General features: G+C 46.3%; 1 protein-coding gene across 7 annotated transcripts in view; it reads right to left on the minus strand.

Moving 5' to 3' along the window:
- The window catches only part of CACNA2D4 (calcium voltage-gated channel auxiliary subunit alpha2delta 4), a 129,756-nt gene that overhangs the window by 52,887 nt on the left and 51,277 nt on the right, over positions 1 to 25,592 (minus strand). For all 7 annotated transcript variants that reach the window (XR_010467226.1, XR_010467225.1, XR_010467227.1 and 4 more), the window contains 5 exons: positions 24,954 to 25,051; positions 22,221 to 22,314; positions 20,924 to 21,019; positions 18,787 to 18,914; positions 15,571 to 15,651 (listed from right to left, as the gene is read on the minus strand). Coding sequence is in view for 3 of the 7 variants with exons in the window: in XM_021284716.2 (XP_021140391.2) it covers positions 15,571 to 15,651; positions 18,787 to 18,914; positions 20,924 to 21,019; positions 22,221 to 22,314; positions 24,954 to 25,051 (497 nt within the window). In the remaining 4 variants the exon portion in view is untranslated. The remainder of the gene's footprint in view (positions 1 to 15,570; positions 15,652 to 18,786; positions 18,915 to 20,923; positions 21,020 to 22,220; positions 22,315 to 24,953; positions 25,052 to 25,592) is intronic.

Genomic DNA, 25,592 nt, shown 5'->3' on the forward strand with positions numbered 1-25,592 from the left:
GTGCAACGTATACACAATTAATCGCATGCTCTACCTGTGAGAAAAAGCTCATCTGGATGCACATGGAACCACAAAAGATGTTAATCTCTGCCACCATATTCACACTGTTATACTCAGCCACCCTGTTATACTCAGTCTGATCTTCACAGGGAAACTGGGAGCAGAACCCACATACTCCTAATCCGATAATATCTGAGGCATCTGTTCTGCTGAAAAGGTATGTGCTGTGAGAGAATCACCATTATTGCTTAACTGTATGGTGCCTATGACACATAGTTTAATCTAATTTTCCCATGTAGGTAGAGGAGTGCACACAGATACTACTAAGCAGTTCATATAATACCAGAAATGTAGAGCAGAAAAATGTAAAGCCAGCACACTCATTTGATGACTCTAGGCTTCTTCAGCTCATGAATTATCTTGGAGCAGGCTGTGATTTTCTGCAATTTGATTATCTTTCATTTGGCAAATGTAATTGCCCTGTATATATATCTGCTCATGCACACATGTAACTCCATATATATAAACACATAAATGTGTACATGCATATATAACACATGTAAAATATATAAAGTAGAATTTCTCCTCACTATCTTGTTCATTGGGAGCTTGCTGTGCCAGCTTGAGAAGCATTTGCTAGTACTGATTGGAAGCATGGGTCAGAGGGTCAGCTTCTATCCTCTGATTAGATAAGGGCAAGTCCTCACCTGGGATTTTTGAGGACTGAAAATCCTTCCCTCCCAGAATACTGTGCAATACAGACAAAAGAATAAGCATTCCCTGACAAGTATGGTTACAGAATGGAGTGGAAGTAAATAAAGATCTCCTGTGTCATTTTGGGGAGATCCCCGCACCAGTAGCAGCCCTGGAAATCTGGGGACAAGGCAGCAACCTTGCAGGTTTTTTTTCCTTTAGAAGGTGGGGGAGAAGCAACCAACAGGGGCTAAACCTCTCCTTCCCATGGTGGCGTTGTGCTGCAGCCAGGCGGAGGCCATGTGCAGGGCACCTGGAGCTGAGGAGAAAGCAACGCGTGATTCTAAGAATAACTGCCTTTCATGGAACTTCTGGGCCAGGACAACGACACATTGCTCTTGCTTGGGGCTCCAAGTTGAGCTGTGACCCTTCGCATTTGTTTTTTCTGTGCCTTAACTTGGGAATAAACTTGCTTGCTAGAACAGCTGCAGAAAATCAACTCATAAAGGGCATAGAATGAGTGATAAATGCAGGTATTTCATTTGAGGAAAGAGGCACAGACGATACACTGAGATATTCACCCAGCTCTGCACAAAGCTCAAGGGAAATATCCAGAGTAACAACAATGCTTTGCATTTCTGTAGCGCTTGCCTTTGGCAGCTCTCTGGGAGCTTGCAAACATTAATGAATTCACAGAGGCAGAGATTCAGAGAGTATAAAGGCCAGAAGGGACTTTAGATCATCCAGTATGACCTTCTGCATACTGCACGCTACTTGGAAAGTGTGTGGAAAAGAACCACAAACATTATTTGAGGGTGGCAGAAAAATGCCTTGCTGTGGAAGGCTTAAAGAGCTCAATCTGCTTAGCTTATGAAACAGAAAATAGAGAAGTTATCCTGTAGAAAGCCCAACAGTGAGTGTTTACATGCAGCTAAGGTGAATTTTCCAGAAAGGCATCCACTTTTGATTTGAAAACATTCAATAGATGAAAAAAACCCTTTTTCCCTTGGTACCTTACTTCAATAACTGTTCAAGCTCACTGTTAGCATTCATGCTAAATATCTTATTTGAATCTGTTTGGTTTCACTTTCCTGTCATAGGTTTTTGTTTTGCTTCTCTCCCTTACATTAAAACAACAAACATTCAGTAACCAGCATCTCTCCTTGTGAAGGTACTTTATACTCTAATCAAACCATCTCTCATTCTTCTTTTTGGTATAATACGCAGATTGAATTCATTAAGTCTTTTGCTGTAAAGCATTTCCTTATAGCCTTTTGGTTGCACTATTTCCAATTTTTCCTCCTCCTTTAAAAGCATGCTCCTCATCCATCAAAATCTGCCCTCTGTATTGTAGGTATTACCTGACTATTGCCATACACTTTACACCTCCTCACCAACCATGTCTCACAACACACCGGCTGTGTGAGCATTGTTCCTACTTTAAAGATGGAGGCATATGGAAAACACTCAGGCAAAACCCTAACAAGTCAGTTGGAAGGAGTCAGATTACAGGAAACTGGTTCTGATCCCACCCATAAGCACATTTGTAGTAGTACAACTGCACTGGATTTTAAACAAGAGTCTCCAGATTTCTTGTCAAGAGAAAAAACTAGCCCTTTATTTGAACTGATGGTTCCCTTCTAGCAGTCTCCACTTTCTGACCCACTCGTGGTCTCATACGGTTATCTTTCACATATCTCCCACCAGACAAAAAATGTCTTTGATTCCCTAGTTATTCTTTCTCTCTCCTCCTTATTTTCATCCTCTTGTGACTGATCATCCCCTTTTCAGCAACTGCCACTGTCCAGCTGCTTTTCAGATTCTCCCTTCTCTGATCTCAACTGTCACTTCTCAGCTGCCACAAAACACATCAGCCCCCACATCCCCATCTGCTTTTTAAAGGCTTGTTATCATAAGCAGGGGCTTCTCCGCTCACTCTTCTTTACTTTGCAAAACCCAAATCAATCAGCAGAAACCACCACACTGTGAAAGGCTGAGAGAGGAGTTTAGGTCAGCCCTAACTTGTGGCCTTCCAGGTTCAGTGAAGAGAAACCATCACACTGTCGAAGGCTGAGAGAGGGGTTTAGGTCAGCACTAACTTGTGGCCTTCCAGGTGCTGTGCTGAGGCTTTCAGCTGCATTAAAAAGCATATTTTTATTCAGTCATGCTGAAAATCATGGAGTGTGTGAATCACACCGTAAAAAGGCCCAGCCTCGTATCCAAAGGGAGTGCAAGAGGTGAAGGGGGAGAGCTCTGACTGCCCCGTAGCTTGCTTGCCTGCTGATAGTTGTACTGTGGCATGGTGAGACAGGGGACTTCAGTTGTTCCCTGGTGATGCAGAAGGGACTGCAGGCTCGCAGAGTCTCATCTCTTTCTATTCAAGGCACCAACACCTTCTTACAGACTTTACAAGCTCCAGCTTAAACCCATTTGCCTCTTTCCCTCAGATTCCAGCTAAAGGTGCATTACATTAATGGCTAGAAACCCACTTCTAGTTTTGCATCCTAAATATTTTCACGGCCTATATATACTACATGGGCTTCATATGAGCTGTGTCCATTAGTTTAAATGTTTCCTCTACAATGCATTTATTATAGCAATCTTATCTGCTGAAGCCTTGTTTCCATGTGGCTGAACAAGCTGGGTTCTCCCAGGCTCCTCTCATGGAGACAGGCTTCTCCTTCCTCTTGCCATCTTTCTGTCCTGTCTTTACCTGTCCCAGCCCATATTCCTCTGGCCAAAACTGTAACACAAACTAGAAGGAGAGGTCTCAGAGGGCTTTGGGCAGGAGCACTAACACATCCCCAGCTCCACAGGGAACATCTCTCCAGTTATATTCTAAGACAACATTTGCTTCATCCACAACTGCATCACACCACCACTTGCCATCATCCTACTATCACTTCTCAGCATTTTTGTCCTCAGCTTTCTCAGGATATGTTTACAAATTCCATCCTGATGAATTGGAAAAAAAAAAATCCTTAATTTGGTAAACAGATCCTAAGAACACACACATTTGAGAGCCGAAGGCTAGTGAAGAACAGGGTGGAGCACAGCAGGATGTGGCTGAGAAATGACCAGAGCTTCTGGGGACTGCTGCCCAGTCTACCCAGATGCCTTTCAGCAAGGATCTCAGGGCTGAACTTGGCAGAGCAAAGTTCCCTGAATTTTATGTAGGCATCAGGGGGCAACACAGCCTACACTGAGGATCTCCACCGAGGCTTGGCAAAATGGGCCCAACAGTTCCCAGAAGACGAGGGCTGCCTCTAGTCCTGCTTGCTGTGCACTCCCCCTTATCTCACAGAGTTTCCAGCCTACAGAAGACTTCTAATATTAGTTCTCAAGCAGATGACCTTGTCTGTTGTACTACTGAAATTTGTTCTGGTTTTGGTACTCCTGACAAGGTCAAATAAGGCTTTCTCTACAATATCCTGGTCTTTTGTTGTACTAGCGTGGCCTTCTAGCATTGAATCATCAGGGCACTTCCTCACTACATATTGCTGTCTGTGTCAGGGTCTCAGATTAATGCTAGCAAAGACCAATCCATGACTGACCATGGAGAAGTGCTACAAGTAATCTTCTGCTAGACTTTGACAGGAGATTTTGCTGCTGCCACCTTCCCACACTGACTTCTATATCTCCCCCCGCCCCTCGCAACTCCCCCACCTAATCTGCTCCAATTCAATTTATTGTTTCTTACATGGCAAGTGCTTTACTGAAATACTGAGATGAGACCTCTGAAATTTCTTTTTCTTCTAGGAAAACAACCATCAGATAGGAAGTGATTGGGCTAGTCTGGTTTGTCTAATTAGGTCAGCCCTAACTTGTGGCCTTCCAGGTGCTGTACCGGGGCTTTCAGCTGCATTAACAAGCATTATTTCTATTCAGTCATGACTGAATGAAATAATCTGGTTAGTCTAGTTAGTCTATGTATCTAGCATTGATGAACTTGTATTACCTGACTCCCTTTTCCTTTAACAGCTTGATAATAATTATACTTTCCTTCAAGATCTCCTCTAATGCCCTGCAAACATTACACAGGTCACATTAACTAGTCTGAGACTGGCAAACTTATTTCTCCCACTATTCCTTAACTCTAACCACTGAATTCTTACTCTTCTGGCTGGCTTGGAGTCACCACTGCTGGCAGAGTTGAAAAAAAGATCATTTCTATAAGCCTGTGTTTCCATGTGCCAGCTCTCCTGGGGCCAGAGAACACCCAGGCCCAGCACTGTGAGTGCCCTAAGCAGCTTGAGTTGCTTATTCCCAGTAGTCAGCTTGTTTCCTTTGCCAAAGACGATATTGCTGTCCTTATCAACAACTTGGGTGCAGAGTCCTCTTTGGTTTTGGCTCAGACTATAGTCTCCATCATCTTGACTTCACTCTTACAGCCCAGAAGTAGACCCACTTATAACCTTTTTTTTTTTTTTCCCCAATAGCTGAAGAATCTTTTGCTGTTTGTTTTAATCTCCTTTGCAAGGTCTAACTCAGCTTGATTTGTAAGCAATTCTCACTTTATCCCTATATTTCCTGACCTCTAAGACGCAGCTTTCTTTGCTGTCTGTTCTTTTTCCATTCCACACAGGCTCACTGCAGAGTCAGCTTAAGCAGCCTAACTAGTTGCCTGTAGTGTCAGATGGAGGGCAACTGAATCAGGCATTGCTGTTTACTGACTCTTCCCAGAAACATGGGCTCCACGGTGTCCCCAGAAGCTGAACTTCTCCCTCCCCAGTCCAAACTTTGCATTGCTGCCTGTGAAAGGGGTGCCAAGAGCCAGCAGCAGATCACCCCTCCGCATGCCCTGGATAAGCAGTGTTGTCCATGGCTTGTCTATCTCCTGCACACACACCACCTCTGTCCTGCTTTGGGAAAAGTGTGGTGCTGCCCAGGACTTCCAAGCAAGAGCTCCCAGTCAAGCTCTCCCACAGGCAGAAGCAGGACGGCCACCTGCCAACTGTCCTCTCACATCCTCTGTACCTCACCACCCAAAAATGGGCTCATACCCACTGCAAACCACCTTGCACGAAGATTTGCTGATAGTCCTTGTACAGAGCAAGGATGGGGGAGAAAAAGAGGATGGCTATCAGTACACCCTCTGCATGGTATGGACAGTGAGAGCACAGTGTATGAGCATTAGGGAGGAACAAAGAATATTTCTGGGAATATTATTGCAATAAAGCACTAAGCAAACTGGTCTGATCTCAGAGTTGACCCTGCTTTGAGCGGGAGGCTGTCTAGAGACCTCCTGAGGTGCTTTCCAACCAGAATTATCCTATGGTCCTAAGATCCTTCTGTACTCCAGTGAGGGAAAGAGGAGAAGCACAAGGTCTTATGAGGGGAAAGTGCTGATAGTAGGAGTCCCATTACATAGCCTTATGATGAAGAGATTTGTGCCTTAAGTGCATAGGTAGTGAAGGAGAAGAGGAAGGAAACAGGCTAAGTTTGGCAGTAAAAGGAACATATCCTAGGAGCAGACTGGAGCTGTCCTCAGGTCTGCTAAGTTCCTGTGGTTCTCACCCTGCAAAACCTGTCTGCTTGTGTTTTGGCTGAATTTAAACCAAACCATCTCACAAGATATTTCCCATAACCTCCTCTGCTGTAATATTTACCACCTTCATTCTCACATCTGCAGACTGCTGCTGTTATCCCTTTCAGCATCTTCTCAAATGACTTCGCACCTCTGCTGAACTACAGGTCCTAACACAGGTCATGACATCAATTACATCTATGCTAAGGCTGTGGTCCTTGCATGGACAACACCACTTTCTACTATATACCTTAGATGAATAGATGTGGGCTGTTGTGGGAGGACATGTGAAGTGAGGCAATGAACTGGCCTTACAATCAAAAAAGATTTAGGTTTGCACCCTGCTTGGTCAGATGTGTTAATGCCACTTGCTTGGCAATCGGTAGGTAGATCTTCACACAGCTCCAAATGGGAGGTCCTGGCCCATTCATGACCCTCACAGTTGGTCAGTCCTCCTGAACACTCAGTGCATATCGACAGATTCTACACAGCCACAACAACTTCACCCTGGGTACACCTCCACATCCACGGGGATTACTCATGTACCTACCTGTGTGCACACATAGAAAACACATGTCACCACAGACTGGAATACATGAAAATTGCTCCATGAATATATGCATCTGTGCACACATCTAGTTATACTCACAGACAGGTATCACAGCCACACAATACACTGCAGAGAAACTGTTTGCCTATGCAAATACACACTCATATGCACAAATTCCCCAACACGATGTGCATCTACACATACCCCATATGCAATGCACTCCTAAGGGCCCCTGTGGCCCCAGGCAGAGATACAGGTCCCTGCTGATGCTGGCTCAGTAGGAGTTAATGCAAGAGAAGCTTGGGAAGGAAATTAAAAGCAAAAAAAAAAAGTTGAAAGCCCAGCACATGATTCTTCTCCTATCACATCTGTGAATCCTGGAGCGCAAGAGTAATTGTCTGCAATGAGTCAGACCAAAAGGCACAAGGAAATGGTTGCTATGGCAACCCACACACTGCTCTAATTCGGCTCAGAATTAGAATGATATCAAATAATTTGCACGCAAAGGGAACACAGCAAAGGCGCTGGGTGCCAATCTAAAAAATCCAGCTATATGCAAGCCTCTTCTGAGCCAGTGTCAAGGGCTCTTTTCCCTTCAAGCATGACAGCCGTGGCAATCAGAGGAGCTATAGAGGCGGCAGTGATGGATAACCTCAGGCTAGAAGATTTCTGCTACGCACGGGCAAGAATGGGCTCCTGGGCTGGAGCTCCAGCCTGGAACAGGCTCCAGGACTGGGGATGTCCTGGAGAGATGCCTCGGCAGACCTCACAAGAGAAATCCCATTGCTCACAAGTTGCTATGGTGCCCCGTTGAGAAAATACCCCAAAACAGCTGGTGAGGGCAGGGTCTGGGCACAGGCACCTATCCACAGTAGCGGAATTCGCACTGTGCTGGGCAAAGCACTGCCTGCATGGGCTGAGAAAAGGAGGGCTGATTCACTTAATCACTGGGTTTTTATTTTGTTTTGTTTTTTTTGTTTTTGTTTTTTTTTTTTCCCCTTAAGTGGTGCAGCATGCAAACGCTGGCACTGAGCTGAGACTGCAGGAAAATATTTATCATATAGAACTGCCTATTGTCTTTGCTTTTCCCCCAACCAAGGGCTCATCCCCAAGGCTACAGGCAATGTCCACACACACAAGGTGGAGGCATGATCCCCAAACTGAAGGTCTTGCAGACAATGCAGACAGCAGGTGCACCATGGAAGAAAAGGAAATTGCTGATGTCCAGCAAGGGTGTGCAGAATGCTATGGAAGATGTCTCACATACCTATTTTTAGCATTCTTCTGAGGATAATATAAACATATTTGACCCCTTTGTCACAAGTTACTCTCTATGCATCGAGACATCTACATGGAGTTTTGCAGGCAGATGCTTGCTCTTTCTGCCTGTTCACTGACCTGGCTGGAGGACAAGCAGCTCTGAGCAGGGAACCATGTGGCCCCAGCACTGATACCAAACCTTGGCAAAAGACGAGTTTGTAAGATCAGAGTCAGTGCAAAATAAGGCAAACATCTCACTTTTATCTGGCTCATAGAACAGCTTGTGTCTACCCTAGGAACACCCCAAAAAGCAGCCTTTATGCTTGCAGGTCTCTCCCCCGAGGCTCAGCACGTAAGGTAGAATGCAAGGGATGGCAGACACATGGAGGGATGAAGGATGCAAGAGACACTGGTTATGGCACACCAATGGCATCATGTAATGTTGATACCCAGGCCTGTGGAGTATTGGCTCAGGTCTTAGGCCAGCCAAATGTGTACTGGCTGATAACAACGTCCACACAGATGTCCTGAGAGGTGGAGCTGGCACGGCTGCTATTAGTACTAAAATAATCAGCATTTCTGCCTTACCAAGTACTGCTATCAGTTTCTATGACTAAGCACCAAGGCACAGACCCTTCAGATGTCTCTCATTTTGTCAGATAAAAGGGATGCCCAAGAAACTGCTTGGTCTTTGGGGATTGCCAGGAGGGAATGGCATCAGGCAGAAACCAGACGTAGCAGGTGATGGGCTGAAAATGAGTTGAGTCTTCCTTCTTTCTACCCGCGCTACCACCGGCTGTAGGGGAGGCTTTGATTTCCATAACGACACTCAGCTGATGCCTCAGGAGCTCACAGAAGTCCCTGCACTGGGACAATGATGTTGGCACAACCTTCAGCACTAAAAGAGAGGCAGCATTCCTTCTGAGCACTGCAGTACACATTCAAGAGATCAGCTGCTCTCAGGTTTTGCATGGATAACATTATTGCTGGTTTCCAAGCCAGTCTAGTGAAATCATTTTAAATTTTCAGCTTGGACACAGCTATTTCCATGAAAAAGGTGCTTATGCTATTGTAGCTTATTTCCATGCATTTTAGCAGCTTCTACAGGTGCAACTGTAACTTTCTAGAGAGAAGGTTGAAATGTTTTATCCACCCAAGCAACAAAACTGTAGGAATACGGAATTGTGCACAGATTAGTTTGAAAAGATGCCACAGCAACAGAACTGCTGAAAAAAACACCTGCACCTCCTGTCCCTGCTCACTGGTAACAGACAGCAGGTAGCCAAAATTCGGGACTAAGGAAGAGGAAAGAGAGATGTCAAGCTGGCCAGTAATCACTTCTCAAATGAAGAGCTTCCATCAGACTGATAGAGGTTGGTTGGATTTTACCCAGCAGTTTAAAGGCAAAATTTCCTCTCATTATCTATTTTCCAGACTGTTTGATTTCAAATACTTCTGAAAAAAAAACTAAGCTTTTAAAAAAATCTGTTCTTGCTGCAAGTACAGAGCTCTTCTGAAAATGCTGGCCTTAATAACTCAGTGTCTCAAAACCCTCTGTAAAATAGAGACAACATTTCTCTCATCCTTGTTTGAGCTTGCCTAGGACTCTGCCCATACACGCCCAGGTCATCAAAAACGGCAACAGCATCCTGGCTTGTGTCAGGAATAGTATGGCCAGCAGGACTAGAGAAGAGATTGTGCCCATGTACTCAGCATTGGTGAGGCCCCACCTTGAATCCTGTGTTCAGTTTTGGGTCCCTCACTACAAGAAAGACATTGAGGTGCTGGAGAGAGCTCAGAGAAGGGCGACAAAGCTGGTGAGAGGCCTGGAGCACAAGTCTAATGAGGAGTGGCTGAGGGACCTGGGGCTGTTTAGCCTGGAGAAAAGGAGGCTAAGGGGAGACCTTATCGCTGTCTACAACTGCCTGAAAGGAGGTTGTAGCATGGAGGGGGTTGGTCTCTTCTCCCAAGTAACAAGTGATAGGACATGAGGAAATGGCCTCAAGTTGTGCCAGGGAGGTTCAGATTGGATATTAGGAAAAAATTCTTCACGGAAAGGGTTGTCAGGTGTTGGGACAGGTTGCCCAGGGAAGTGGTGGAGTCACCATCCCTGGCGGTGTTTAAAAGGCATTTAGACGAGGTTCTTAGGGACATGGTTTAGTGCTAGAGTTAGGTTATGGTTGGACTTGATGATCCTGAGGGCCCCTTCTGACTGAAATGATTCTATCCCTCCTTTCTGTTCTAGCTGCATTTACTGTTGGTATCATGGGATAACGATTTCACTGTGGTCCCATCACTGCAGATAAGAGCTACCAGTAACTTTCAATATAAACAGAGGAGAGATGCATTGTATAAAATAAACCTGCATCTCTCAAGTGCTCATTTGTTTCCATTTGTTTTTGTGGGTTGTTTTTTTTTTTTTCAATCAGGTACCACGGAGCCTGTGCATGCCCCATGGTTTGCTGGTATTGGCTCTCTCCCATCCCTGAGACACAACAACCACGGCAAGGAACCTAGTGGAAAGAAACCCCCACCTGCCCCTGTTGGGACTGGCAGGCAGCTGACAGCCATGTGAGTCGAACAATGAGAAGGTGAGGCAATGAAAGAGACGTCACACACAGCCCAAAGTGACAGCTAAACTCCTGCACAGATTCCAACAGCTTCACTGGGGCTTTAAATCACTAAAAGCTTCTGTCAGCAGCTACACGTGATTTCTGCCGTGCACCCCGTGAGGACTAGAAAGCCCCAGGCTACTGACTCATGGGAGGGAGCAGATGACAGTGCTATCTGGGGCAGGACTTGGCTTGAGGAGAGTGTCATCACAATTCTTTATTTTTCATTTCCAACAAAGTTAGTGTACGTGAAAGGTACTGGACTGACATCCCAGGAGAATAGCTGCCTTCTAATTAATTATAATTAATCATCCAGGCATTACTTAATGTTTGCATAGTGCTTTGAAGCTCCAAAATACAATATAGCAGGTAGATATTATTAATTCAAAGAAACAGGTATAGCCAAGCCAGGGGCAGGTTTACCTGTGCGGTTTCCCACCTAAGAGACCACACCAAATCAGCTTGCTGGAGCAGGTGCATTCACTCCGCTTTTTTTTCATACATCAGAAACTTCTTGACTGATGGACCCTGCATGGTGACTCCAGTCATGTACGCACTTGGGTCTGATGCTAATCATCATGTACACATCTGGGTTTGGTGACTCTGGTCAAACATACCCCCTTGGCTGAGGGAACAGGAAAGGCAGGACCCCTCGGTCAACAGACAGGGCCCTTAGTCAATGAAATGCTTCACTTAAGAGAAGTTTCTAAACTGCTAATCATATACAACCACAAATCAGATTTGACCTAGGTTATAAATGGAGCCCTGCTGGAAATACCATTTGAGTTGGTCCTCCTGGGAGCAGTGGGTTTGCAGTCAGGGACTCTCCCCTTGGGTTGGGATGCCGCCCAAGGAAACTCCTCAAGGACTGAGTGCCCTTGTCTTCTTGGTGAGTGATCATATATTCTGGATTATCCTTGAGCGCCCTTGCCTGATGGGTGAGTAATTGTACCTTGTGGGTTACCCCTGAGAACCCTCGCCTAACTGGTGAGTGACTGTGTATTGTAGGCTGCCCTTGAGAGTCCTCATGGAGTGAGTGTACATTTTGAATTCCTGTGTGTTCATGTGTAGTAATAAGAACCCAGCTGAGCCTGTGGGTTGCTTAATGTTATTGGAGTATTGAATGATTTTGGATAAACCTCATTTCTAGCTGTTTTTCTGCTAAGCAGTTTTGGTTAGAATAAAGTTTGTTTTGAGTTTATAATCTGTCTGGTTTGGTTCTGGTGTGCCTCTGTGACACTTGCACAAGTGGACCCTGCCTTGGCTTCAATACATCCTCTGAGAGACATGTAGGCACTTCGAACCCTTTGTTCATCCCCCTCATGCCCTAGATCAAGGGCTTGGCCCACAGGGGAAGGAGTGGGATGGGTGAAAATGGGAGAGAGTAGGGCAGAGGACACTGCTTTCCCCTCCTCAATTTGGTGACTTCCTCCTATGTCCATCTGTGGAGCAGCATCTCCAATGGCGAGAGGTACATCTTGGCCTCCTCCCAGACTTGTTCTGGGATTCCCTATAGAGCTAAGCCAGACCAAAACGGGAGGAAGGAGGCCCTTGTACTCCCCCCGGCTCCATCCCTGCTCTCAGCCCTCCATCCTGGCTACTCTCTAATCCCAGCTGACTGCTTCCTCACGTCCTGACAGCATACAGGTCTGTGTCATCTTCTGGACATTTGATTTTACCAGTTTGCCTTTCTCCACATTGGCTGGGGGCTGCCATTCAGCTGCCAGAAGACAAGGAGCCCAACGCTCCCTGTCACTGGCGTCCTCCCCATGGGGGCACTGCGGGTGCTCCCACCCCACAGGCATGGCTGTAAATCCTAGAGCTTAATTTTTCGCTGCATGCATAGTGAACATTTCAGAGCGCTTACAAATCCCTCCCAGCACCATCAAGTCAAACAAATGACAGTAACAATCACTGGCAGAATGACAGGCCAGTTCATACCACTTGCACTTTTACAGGGGCACTAAAAAGCCTTTGTTGTTCTTTTTTTATAGAACTGTAGTAGCATTTACCCAGAAATTACAAACCTATCCAGATATTTGGCTTTCTGGGAAGCAGTACTAGGTACCAAACTGACCACTGGTAGTATCCTAATTCTAAATGAATATGTTATCAAGCTCACTAAGGGCTGACGCCATCAGAATAACAATAACAACAACAATCTGCATCCCATTCTGCTCTGACAGCCTCTCGCTGTGTCTCTGATCGCTCCCCCTCCTTTACCTCCCTCCTGTACCCAGGATGATGTTGCAGTATTGCCCAGCATCATTTGTGCTGCAGCCTCTGCTGTGGGGTGAAGTTCCCTAGAATCAGGTCCCAGCCACTCAGGGTAGTTACATTAGTGTGAGGAGGGATGAAAAGAGATCTACATCCTTACTTTTGAAGCTGCCATCCTTAACAGTAGTGCAAACAGTAGTGCAATAGGTAGGGTGACTACAATTACTTTTTGTTTTTAACCACTACTTTTACTATGGAAGATTCCAATGATGAACCTAGTCACTAGTGGAAACAAAGTAGATGGTAATATAGATAGAATACCTTTTTGCTCCCTGAACTCCACAAAACATGTTATAAACCTATGTCCAAGCCAGCAGATGCAACACATGTCAGCAAACCCTTGTACTCCCACTGAAGTCAATAGGCGCTACAGCTGGGGGCCTGAAGGACTTTGGATCTTTTGGAATAAATTATTTCTCTCAGTGCTGTCCTGCAGCACATACATGGGATGAAATATTGGTAGTTTTCCTCAATGCATAAGAAATGTGGTATGAATAACACCCAGTTGAATGTACTATGTGTGGAAGTATGCAGGAGATACCTGTGGTCAGATCACCTAGCGTGCCTTCTAGTGACAGGGACTGTGGTATCTTTAAGGAACAAAAGTGATTGCGAATTCATTTCTGTGTCTCGACTTCTGTGGTTACCAGAGAGGAAACTGGTTTGTTCTGTATCATTTCCACGAATGACAGAAATTTTACCTTATTGTTGTTGTTTTAACATGATTACTTTCCCTGTCCTCTGCTGGTTTCTTCACCCTCCTCTTTCCTCTGCAGGGGACCCTGTCCCTTCACAGCATGTCCACACAGACAGTTGATTCAGCATTCAGCATAACTGAGGGGGTGGAAATCTCCACAGGGGTTGTGAAAAGTGCTGCTGACAGAAGAGAATGGCTCTGTCAGGGGTAGATCCTCCTTCCACTTGTTCTTGAAGAGCCCTAGCTCTTCCACCCAGAAGTTTCCCTCCTTGTATTTATGCTGAGGGCAAGACAAACTGTGTGCCTCTGCTCTAACTCACAGGTCAGGAAACAGAATGAAAAGAAACATGAAAAACAATGTTAAAAAAAAGAAGATTTTCCTCCTCCCAAATTCTTGCTTAGGAAAATTATCTAGTGCTGCAAAAAGACCCTTTGTACAGTTTCAGTGCTATTTCATCCTCTGCTGGGTGTATTCATAAGTGTGTCAGCTAGTATCAGTTTTGGGAGCAGTTTCTATGACCCAAGCGCCTGCTTAACGTGAACTTTATTGAAACCATCTTTATTTCACAAGGGTCTCTGGATAGATTATGTAATCATTTTCTGGCTTTGTTTGGGTTTGAAATGGTGGTATATTAGTGAAAAAGGCTATTTCATAACATAGCTTCATCCCTCAGCTTCAATACTTCCTCAATGCCCAGGTGATATGTACAGAGTACCACTGTCAACTGGGAGTTACTGAAAGCCTGGAAATGAAGGAATGCTTCATCAGATGAAGTGAAACTGCCATAATTTTACTGACTAGTAGATTGAAGACTGTTCATTGTGTCCTAACCAGCCTAGGCAAAAGCAATGTTTGATTCTCTGATATGAAGCTATTTGCAATATGGCCTTCTCTCTACTGGGTATTCCTATAACAATTGGCACAATCTCATGATGAGATAAACATAGCACAGTTTTTCTTTAGAGAACTAGACATCTACCATAATGCTACTCAGTACAGAAGGAAAGTGTAACCGACTTTACTGTTAGAAATTAAAAGACATTACCATATAACTGGAAACTCACAGTATCTGTTCTACTCAGTCTTTCCTTTTACCACGTGGGACTCCATTGCCACTAACCTTTCTTTCACAGGAAGCTTTACATTGCTGCATGTTTCTAGCAATAATTACTCCATTACCTGTTTCAGCAACCTTTTCCCTTAGTCAGTGCTTCCAGTCAGTGCTTCCACTGAGCTACATCTTCTCTTACCCAAATACTCCCACAGAGAGAGTTTAAGTTGGATATGATGCCAAGGTTATTAACATTGCTCTGTTTCATTAAATGGCTGCTCTGTTTCACTTCTGAGTTTACTGTACTTCTGAAAAGGCTGAAGCAATTGTTGCAGAAAATGGTAAAGCTTTACAAGCTTTGGGGTTCTGTTGGAAATACTGTGTTCTATGAATTTTCCAGAAGTAAATGCAGAGTCTAGTGAAGGTCTGCCAGAGTGGGTTCAAAGCTCAGATACAAGGACAAGTTCGGCACTCTATACGTCTGAGTTGGAAATCCAGCAACAAGCCCATTTCAGCAGCAAAAATTATTTTTCAGCAGCGATAACGATGGAGATGCAGGAATATGCTGTTCTTCCAAAACCAAAAGCGTCTCTTGCAAATGGCTCAAAACCTGCATGGACTTCTCAACCTACTCATGCTCCAGGGGAACAGACTCAATTCACAAATTCACCAGCACTGAAGATGTGAAGCTTCCATTGAAACAGCTAGTTTCCTTTTCAAAAGCATATCAGCCATTCAGTGCCTGTTCTAATATTCTCTGTTTAGTCTAGTTTTCAACATCACAAGCTATTGTGATTCCTGTCACTTCCCTTGAATGACAAGCTAACAGCTCTCAGCTCCCACTCTCAATACAAGATGCAACCATTTCATTCAAGATAAAAAGAGAAACGAGCATGTCCTACCTGCAGCAATACCCATCTTCCCATCCACAGACACCGCCACAGCCGTGCTCACTGTCACCACTTTTGGCAGGCCACCTCCCTCTGGTAAGAAACAAATGCATCAGGCTTGGTTAGCTTACTGCCAGAGAGGAGTAAAATGCAGTGCGGGCAGCTTGCTCATATACTTTCACATCCACGCCTCAACCCTGAAAAATCTGCAGGTTTGGAGGACTGCATCTTTCAAGACACATAAGCAACCTAAGGGGCTATAAGTAGATTTTTTTTTTTCCTAAATAATCCTCCATGATAAAAGCAGCATCCTCAGTGTGACTTATAAAGGACTGGCCTCCTCAGTTTGGGGCATGTAGAACTTCTCTTAGGCCAGAAGGCTGCTCTGCTTCATGCACCAGCTAAACTCATCAGACAGAAAAACCAGACAGGTATTTCTGACACTGACTCTTGCAGAGCAAAGGCCAAGTCAACCTCTAGCTGTGTTAACCAAGCCAGGTCAGCGCTACAAACTGGAGAGACAGCACTTCCAGGTACTTCCAGGGTACGCCCATTTTAGAAACAAAGTCTTCTGGGATAGATTCAGCTGCCTAAACTCTGTTATGCCCCAGGGTCTCCTGCTTATCCTTTAGTTGCTGCTTTAAGCATCCTGTAGGTCCTGTGTCACATCTGCCAGCCCCGTGCAGATCTCTTGGCTCCCAGAGGGCATTTAAAATAGCACGGCTGGATAGGTTTAAGCAACTGAACCCCACCTCCCCCCTCTTTGTTAGTGCAGTTGTTTCAGCCTGCAATTGCCCATGTGACAGATTCCATTTCTGTATTTTTTAAAGTGATTAGATTAGCTTCAGCTGGGGCACCTCTTTTGGAACTGCCAGGGGACAGTTTGAAGGTCAGCATGATCGATTGAGCCTACAGATGATTCTCTCCTTGCATGCTGTACAAAAATCTCCTGCGCTGACAGATGGGTCAGGGATTCTTTCCTTCCCAAGAGCTCCAGCATTTGTTACTGCTTTCCATTTCTGCCTTCATCATTCTAGATGGTACCCACTGTGTCCAGAGCACAATTTGGTGTCTACCACAGTCTAGCCTAAAGTGTCTCATTTTTTTTTCTTTTTGACTGAAGCAAGGATATCAGAAATAGTAAAGCCCTTGTAAAACAAATACCCAGCCAACTTAAGCTCACGTGCCTTGAGCCTGACCCTGCCTTTATGGTGAACCCCAAATGTCTTTTTCTTCCTAGGATGGGACAAAGAAACAAAATACACTTAGCACCTCCAGAAAACAAAACAAAAAATACTAAACACATGAGAGATCTGGGCTGCAAGAACAGTTCTACTTGACTTGCAGAGCTTTTTCTTTTAGATTCTGGAAGGAGGTGACCTGGATAAATTATTTGAAGGAACTGCAGCCATTCCTGCTGTTTTCCTCCCCAACTGGGAGGTCTATGGGCTCTTCCCTTTTATGTAATGGGAAGTGCATCTGCCATGAAAACCCCTCGTCATAGGGCAGGCATGTACTGAGTAACACGAAAAGTACGAAAGGGGAACTTTGGCATCAAACGATCAGGAATTTCTTTAGAAACTGCGTGGCCCATTCTGGCCAAAAGGTGGTGCATCCCTGCTTCACCGCATCTCAAGGAAAGGCCTGGACTTTACTCTGACAGTGAAACACTGTGTCCCAGAAGCGCGAGTATTATTTCTTGTCTCTTCACAGGCATCTTGTGTGATCTCATGGATCACAGCCTCCCTAAGCCTAGCTGCTCACCTCTAAAGACACAGTCTCCCTGACAGCACAGAGCACATAACGTTTCCAGGCCCATGCATTACTTCTTACGGTGTGCCTGTAGGGTTTTCAGGTGAATGGGGTCCTGGACTTGGTTGAAGCTTCTGACCAATAGCCATGTAATCAAAAAAAAAGTGGCAGCTGCTTGTCTTTTGTCTTTATCCCTGCAGAACTACCTGTGACTTCTATAAAAGTCACATCAAGCCACAATCCCAATGTTCACCCAGCAGTGACTACTGGGGCCAGGGCAATGGCTGCCTTAGGAAGCTCCACAGGGTGTCACTGACTGGTTTTCTAACTTATACTGTATTCCTAAGAGTAAATGCCATGGCATGCAGGGAACTAAAATGTGCCTCCTGCCATGCCTCTGCTTCTTTCCACATTTGCCTTTTAAGTGAGATGTAAGGATACTGGGCAGAGAGAGGCTTTTGTAGAAGATTTCAAGTATTTTCTCTTTCCATTGCATTCCTGGTTAATTTCTTGCCTTCCAGTCTGGTTTTCTCCTCTTTGCTACTTGCTTTCCCACCCACCAGCCTCCCACCACTGTGCCACAAAAAGCTTTAACAGCTAAAGCGCTGAGCTCCGTGACTGAGATGGAGTGTTAAGGGCCAGGGAGGAGCGCAGAGGGGATTTCTGCCTCCTAGGTAGGAGTCTCACATGTGTATTTTGTTTTGATTGTTTCTTTCTAGGCTCTTCTGCTTCCTTCCAGCCTTTGAGGAGGCCCTGGTTGGCCCTAAAAACTCACAGGAAGCAACACCCTAAGCAAGAGACACTGAAAAGTCACTCACTCCTTGCTTTCCTCTTGTGTTTGAGCTCCTTAGCTGGGCAAGAGATGCCATATTCTAGTAGTATGATGGGAAGGACACAGGGCACCGATGAGACTACCTCACCAAGAGGAAGCTATAGAAAAGCCTCCCCCTCTTTTCCTCCACTGCCTCCATAACAAACCCATCCTTTCCTATCATGGAAAGCGGTGATGGAAAAAATTATATCCTCTAAAATCTTACAGTGCCTGTTACTGTCATCCAGTATGCCTGACAATATTCCCTCCCAGGCCTGGTCACACCTGCGTGTCTAATCCTTCTGTAATACCTTTACCTACCTCTTCCCACAGTCCATGATGTCCTCCAGGCCTGGAAGTACCTTTTGTTGCCCTGTGCTCCGCATCCCTAAATCCTTCAGTCTACCATGGCCCTTTGTTTCCATGTGTCCACTATCTCCTCTATGACCTGATGTTACACAGCCCTGACTGCCTTCTCCACAGCTTGTAGCTTTGTCTTTCCACTGTGTCCAGTTCCCATATCTTGGCCATGACCCCTGTGCAAAGACAATGCCAAGAAGCCAGGTCCCAGCACTTCAGTAGGAGGTGGCAATAAAGGGATTGGCATGTCAGGGGACACAAGATATGAACAGTTTTCTCTGCTCTGGTGTTCAGGCTGGGGTTACCTGAGTCATCTTCTGAAACAATGCTGTAGATGAAGCTCCCAGGGGGATGCTCGGCCGCTCGGCGGTACCACAGAGGGAAGTGGTCCATGGTGAAGATGCTTTCCTTATCCTTCCGCGTCAGGAATTTCCTGCCACGACAAAACCCAGGGCAGCCTTTTGTACGGGGTGCAGAGGAGCAGCAGCCCTCCCCAGGGCTGGGCACATCACCCGCATCTCATCACCTGGGGCTTCTCTTGCCACGGAGGGAGCCCGGGGACCCAAGGGTGACCCAGACGCAAAAGGATCTTCGTGGTGCACCCCTCGCCCCGGGAACTTTGGGCGGGGGGGGTTTGTGAAGACTCCTTCGTCGCCGAAACACGGACATCGCCCGGGCCCAGCGGTCCCACCGCCAGTCGGGCGGGTCAGGACGGACCCCACCCGCTCCCCCGCCGCCACGCTCCCCGCCGCCCCCGGGCCGGCGCGGCCGCTCCTCTGCCCGCCAGGTGCCGCTGTTGCCCCGGCCGAGGCCCTCGGCGCCGCCGCCGCCGGCCTCAAGGGCGGGCGAGGGTCTCGCAGGCGGCCGGGTGGTGCCTGTCGCGGCTTCCAGCGGGGAACTTGTGCCTGGGGAGGGAACTTGTGCCTGGGGAGGGCGGGAGGGAAGATGTCCGCCAGGTCCGCCGGAGGCCGGGCAGGTTGCGCCGTGAGGGGCAAGGGGCAGGGCCGGGCACGGTGGGTGCGAGCAGGTGAGCGAGGGAAGCCAAGCTGGCGTGTGGCCAGTCGAAGGCTGTTAGTGGCCGTGGGAGAATGGGAAGCAGGTGAGAAAAGGGAATTACATGTCTCCTACAAAAGGAAACAAAACCGAACAACAAAACCCAAACAAACAAACAAAAACCCCAAAACACATCCCAAAACGAAGACGATGCTGTTGTGGCTAAATAGAGAACTGGAGATGCAGGGACTAAAGTACTTGAGGAAACAGGTGCTCCTGAGGGCAGGAGGATGAGGCCCCAGGGGAAGGCAGTGGGCGCTCAGGGGACACCTCGTGAAAACCAGGTCACTGGCTTCCCTGGGGGTCCCTTCTGTCTTGCTTGGCAAATCCACTTTGCTTTCAGGCTGTTATTTTGCTGTATTCTTTGAAGTAATGACAATTACTCATTTGTAACGTTCCTTCCTTTCAGGGGGTTCCAGAAGCGCCTCTCGTGTGACACGCAAAGGGTCTGTCACTGCCGTGTGGTGACTTTGGCTGCTTAAAAGCACTGAACAATGCTCCTGATGAGCACTGGGGGAGAGGGAATCATCATATTGGCTTCCTGCAGCATACATTGTTTTCTTCCTTGTTGCCTGAACCTGACTACTCTGACTTTAATCCAAATTGCCTCGAAAACGTGTCACCTTTCAGGCACAGCAGAGCTCTCTGGCTTGAATGTATGACTCGTGTTTGGGGAGCTCAGAGACAGCGAAACAGCTGCCAAGAATCTAAGGACCACCACCACCAACACTGTCCCCTTCTGTTCCATCTGCTGGTGTGCCTCTGTGACCTGTCCTTTCTTACAGCAGCATGCACCAGCCTGCATATTCAAAACGCAACAGAAATGCAAACTATACCCTTTCCATGTCAAAACCCTCCACTGAACACACACATTTGCCTTGAGGGAGAGGACAAGTGGATGAATCATATATGACAGATGTCAGTCACATCACTTAATGCCTCACTGGAAGGCACTCGGATACTACTGCGATGTGGTCTATGTAAGAGGTAGAACAGAACAAATCTGGAAAAGGAGTTGAGACAGAAATATCAAACCTAGCCAAGCTGGAATGTCACTGGGGCACTGGAAAGCAGAGCCTCTGCACTGCGAAATGGTCCTGGGGATATATGGTAACTGTGGACATTGTTAGCTGACAGAAGTAAGGGAATGATTGGAGGTTTTCACTGAAATGAATACACTTTGGGACAGTGTTTTAAGAAAAACTCAAAAGGACAAGAGCAAGACAAAGGACCCTTACCCTGGCTCTGCAAATCAGCACTAATACTATCACGTTGCTCCGTTGCTTTCTGTTTCTGTTTTAACAAATACATTTCTAAGGCTGGTGGTGATTTCTTGCTTTCTCTTCAGAGTTATTGAGAGAAACCCCTTAATGCAGTTTAGGGACTTACCTGTTGGAAATTTTCTCAGATCCAACATATAGGGCACTCCTCATAAGTCCAGCCCGAGTGCCCAGAAATGCCACCTCGACACCTGCCTCAGTCTCCCTGTGGAACAGAAACATGCAAGCAGAAGCACATGGTTCTCAGAGCAGTAGCCACCTCCCTGCCCCAGGGTGAGGACCTTTCAAACTAGTAGCCACAACTGGAGGTTTGGTCCCAAGTTCATTTGCAGTATAACCCATTTACACCAGGAGAAACACTGGCTCCTACCTGCTAACAGCAACAGATTGTTACTGGCTAACAATTGGCAGGCTTAGACTTGTATCTAGATTCACATCTTTAAGGTTTGCTCATTTGGCTCTCTTGTAGCTAAGCCATAAGCTCTTCTCCTCCTGCTAGCCCTGCTCCAGGCTGCCTGCATGGAGCTCAAGTGAGGGAGAGGGACAGCCGAGAGAGAAGGGCTGTCTCAGACATGTGCAGGATGGGCAGAGTAGCAGACTGACTCCGAAGCAGTAGATTAATTTGGACTCCTGTTGCTGGAGGCATCAAGGGCACAGATGTGACAGCCCCATGGTGGAGAGCTGGCTGCAGGGTTGTGGCCTTAAAGCAAGAGTGGGGGTGTTGGTGTAGCTGTTTAAAGATATGCTGATAGTTGGGTGTCCTAGCACGATTGCTGCTGGCTCATGCTCTTTTAGTGGCAGGGGTGCTGGTAACCAAAATGAAGGCAGGAATCCTGTGGCCACACATCTAAGTAGCATGTTGTCTGCTGAAAGTAGATCTTGCGACATGATACTAGATACTACGAGCAATAGGTGCCTCACTGGTAATAAGAAAGTAGGAAGTTGTTTATTGAAGCCAGCCTGTCCACTCCCTTCCTGAGGCTCAATGTGAAGGCATCACCAACAGAGACAAGATGAAACTCCCTTTTCTTTGCTGCTGGTAAGGGTGCCCTGAGACACCAAACTCATGCAGTGCATCTGAGTTAGGTGCTGCAAAGAACTGGTGCTGAACACCCCTTGCAGTGACACACCTGGATTGCTGCTGTCCTCCAGTGATATTCAGACAAATTCACCAAACTAAAGGCTCCTCTGAGAAGGCCCAACTTACTGGATTCCACTCCCAAGAGACACTTTTTGAGTTATTTCTAAAGTTATTGAGCTACTTCTGTCAGCTTTTTGAACTATTTCTGAAGTTTCTTATATGCTGTGCAAGCATCTGTGACTGTTTCAGGCACTGCATAAGCCCATAGCATCTGGAAATGCATTTTCAGTGGTGTTTTACTCCTATTTGTTTCTCATACACTTACATGGACATATTGAGAGCTAGTGTTGTCCAGTAGGCCTCCATGGGTGCAGTGACCACTGCATCAAACAACACTTCCTGGACCAACTCCTCATCACCTAAGAAGAGAGAACAAGAATCAGGAGAGAAAGACATGTTCTTCCCTAAATGTCTTATAGAGTTCCTTATTATGGAACATCTGGCAGACCCAGGGCAGTGAAGCAACACAGCACAAAAAGAGGCCCTCCCCTTTCAGGGCTGAGCATAGGACCTGCCACCCTTGATGGCAGAGAGCACAAGAACAGATGTTACTGCTAAGACTGTTAGACTGGTACCCCTGCAAATTCAGGGGAAGGGATTTGGGTTTGAAAGTGTTGGCTTCAAATGAAATTATTCACTCTGACCTTCTTAATTGAACAGGCCGTCCACAACCATTGCCTCAAATCCCTGCTTTGACCTTTCTTCTAGATGCCCTGTAGAAGGGCAGCAAACACTCCATTCCACTCAAGAAGCTTCATCAAAATCCCTAGTGACTTCTTCATGGCTTCTACTATGTCCTTGTGTTCATTGGCTTCTCTGTTACCCCTCTGTTCTTCCTGTAAATCTCACAAAACACTGTCCTGTCCTGGTTCCCCTCAGATCCTCAAGCCAGTCTACCCTACCAGTCTAGTCCAGCCTGGACTGGGACGAGAGGTGTTAGGAAGGTTCAAATATGCCATGTACTAAATAGTATGTTCTAAGATCCCATTTGTTTGACCTTCTTCATTTCTGTATTGCCCTGCCTGCATTAATTTCATGCTGTGAGAGTGTTATGGCTGCTGTATTGCAGATACACTCCCTTCAGTGCTGTTCGAGATGGAGCCACCCACCTGCCCCATTTCAGTGTTTCTGCCTCCACTTACTGGGCTGAGGTCCCAGGTCTCCCCTAATGTTTTCTCCCAAGTTCTCCCAACTTTCTTTCTCCTTTCTTTGTCAGAATCCATTTCTCCATCCTTGCTGTCATTGAGATCTCAAAACCAGAGCTCACCAGCAGATCTTTCCCTCCCCAGGCCCCATGTGTCTAGGATGTATCCCAAATCCTATTTCTTTTTCCTCCGCAACACTTCCAAATCTGCATGTTTCTCATAGTCAGCTCTCCTGGAACCTTCCTCCTCCTCCCTGGCCTCTTCAACTCATACACCTTCTCTTTTCAACCTCCTCCAAAGACAGCCAGGAGAGGTCTGCTCACACTACGCAAGAGAGAAACAATTATTACAATTATTGGATTTCATTTGGGTTTAGTTTTAAGAGATTTCCCTCTTCATGCCAAAGGTTTGTGCCTCTTGGCTAGAGCATTACATGCAAAAGCTTGTACTTGGCACAACTAAGGGGTGATACAGGGAATTGATAATTAACTAATTAACACTTAAAATCCTAACACTTGACACTTAAAGAACTAACCCTACCCCACATCACTAAAGACATTTAGAGAGCTGACCCTTTAACCCATATCACTATTGGCTAGCCTTGCTTAACTCTGTGTAACTTGTTGTATGAAAAATAGGACTTCACTGACGCCTTGCAAGGATAATAATCCTTGGGTGCATCCCTGATGCATCCTTCGGTGAACTAGATTACAGAAACTTGGGCACCGGACAGGAGATATGCCAGTTTTAACCAACTCAGCAGTCTGAGACCTAACCAACTCATCACACTGGACCAAAGGTGACCATGTACAGAGAAAGAGGACCCGGGTTCACGATCACTGCGCAGCTGCAACCAGGAGGAGCCAGAGGTGGAGACTGTGGAAATGATCTCCCGGAACTCGTAATAAGAACCACCTTCTCGGGGACAGGTTATGAATATGTGTAGGCGTTCCTAAAACTTTCATGAATATGTAACACTTTACTGCGTTTAACCAAGTTCACAGCTACTGTAATTTTACACATGCATTAGGTGAAATGATTCCCCGTGTGTCCGGCGTCGTAAATAAATGCATACCTTCCTTATAACTTCAAGGGTTGTAAGGTCATTCCGCGCCTCAGGGGTCTGATGCCATAGAGAATGAAGGGGCTGAAGGACATCTTAAAGCTAAATTGCTATAGGGAGTTCCCATGCAGAGCTGCCCACCTCTTTTCCCTGACAGAGATCCCACTCTGTGGTGGTGCTATATCAGCTGCTTGCATGGCTGCACATGGTCTGGAGAATGGGACCTGGTGAAATGCATGAGCAGGGCGGGGAACCGGAAAGAGAGTAATTCTATATCAATTTTTCCCCCAAACAAGTTACCAGTGGTATTTGGAAAACAGAACTAACAATCCTTGTTCCCCATCTGACTGGATGGCACCATGCAGCCCTCAGAGGATGTTGGCTGTGGCCCTGTGGAGCAGAGTAGTCACAGCAGCTTTCCTGACTCCTCCTTCTGCCATCACTCCCTCTAGCCCAGCAGGTCAGTCTGTCTTAAACGTGGTGTGCAGCCCCCACCAAACTCCTCTCAAGCCTTTCACCTTTCAGTATTTCCTGTGCTGAGACCTTCAATAAGGCTGAGTTATGTGACAGTTTTGAAATGCAAAAAAAAAAAATCTTCTGATGGCGACAAGAAAGCGAAACATCAGCTCATTTCCACGTGTGAATTAATCTGGGCTTGAGTTTAGTCCTGCCTGTGTGAGCAGGTGCCACAGGAGCTCAGTCTGACACCAACCAATTTGTCACAGTCCCCTCTCCCCTGTGATGGATACAGGAAAACCCCAGCAAGGCCCTTTTGGTGCCTGGGACTCACATTCCAGGTCAGGCTCCTCTCCGGTGAGGAAACGGATCACAGCCTCCAGCTGGCTGAGCTTCCGATGGTCCGGATCAATGTCAGTGATGCAGTAAATCCTGGTGGGGAGGGGAGAAGAAGCCCACGGGGGCAAGGAAAAAAAAAACACAGTCAAGCAAATGGCTTCTGGAAAATAATAACTGCAAACAAAAATTCATCGAGAAAGCTTGGGCTGCAAAGATTTTGCTGCTGCTGCATGCCATACCCACTCAAAATCTAACAATTTGGCTATGAGTCAAACCCTACCAATAAACCAAACACCAATTAGTCTGACTGGTGCGCTTAGTGGGGCTGCTGTTGTGTTCTTCAACATAAGCTCACAACACAATGTAGCAGTCCCAAACCCTTCCAGCAGTCATTTGTATTACATGTTGTTTAAGATGTGTACCTCTGTCTGTATAAATAATAACAATGTGATGGAGAGACCTGAAAAGCATACGGTCACGTGGAATGTGAGTAAAATTGGATTGAGAGCAGATAAATAAAATGAGGAATGAGCTTGTAGTATGACATGGTGGCAACAGAAGCCAAAGGGATACAGCTGCGGAAGCCTCAGGACTCAGTTTGGGGATAAGTGGGAGAATGCCTTATAAAGGAAAC

The sequence above is a fragment of the Columba livia genome, chromosome 1 (assembly GCF_036013475.1).
Source record: "Columba livia isolate bColLiv1 breed racing homer chromosome 1, bColLiv1.pat.W.v2, whole genome shotgun sequence".
Taxonomy (NCBI): domain Eukaryota; kingdom Metazoa; phylum Chordata; class Aves; order Columbiformes; family Columbidae; genus Columba; species Columba livia.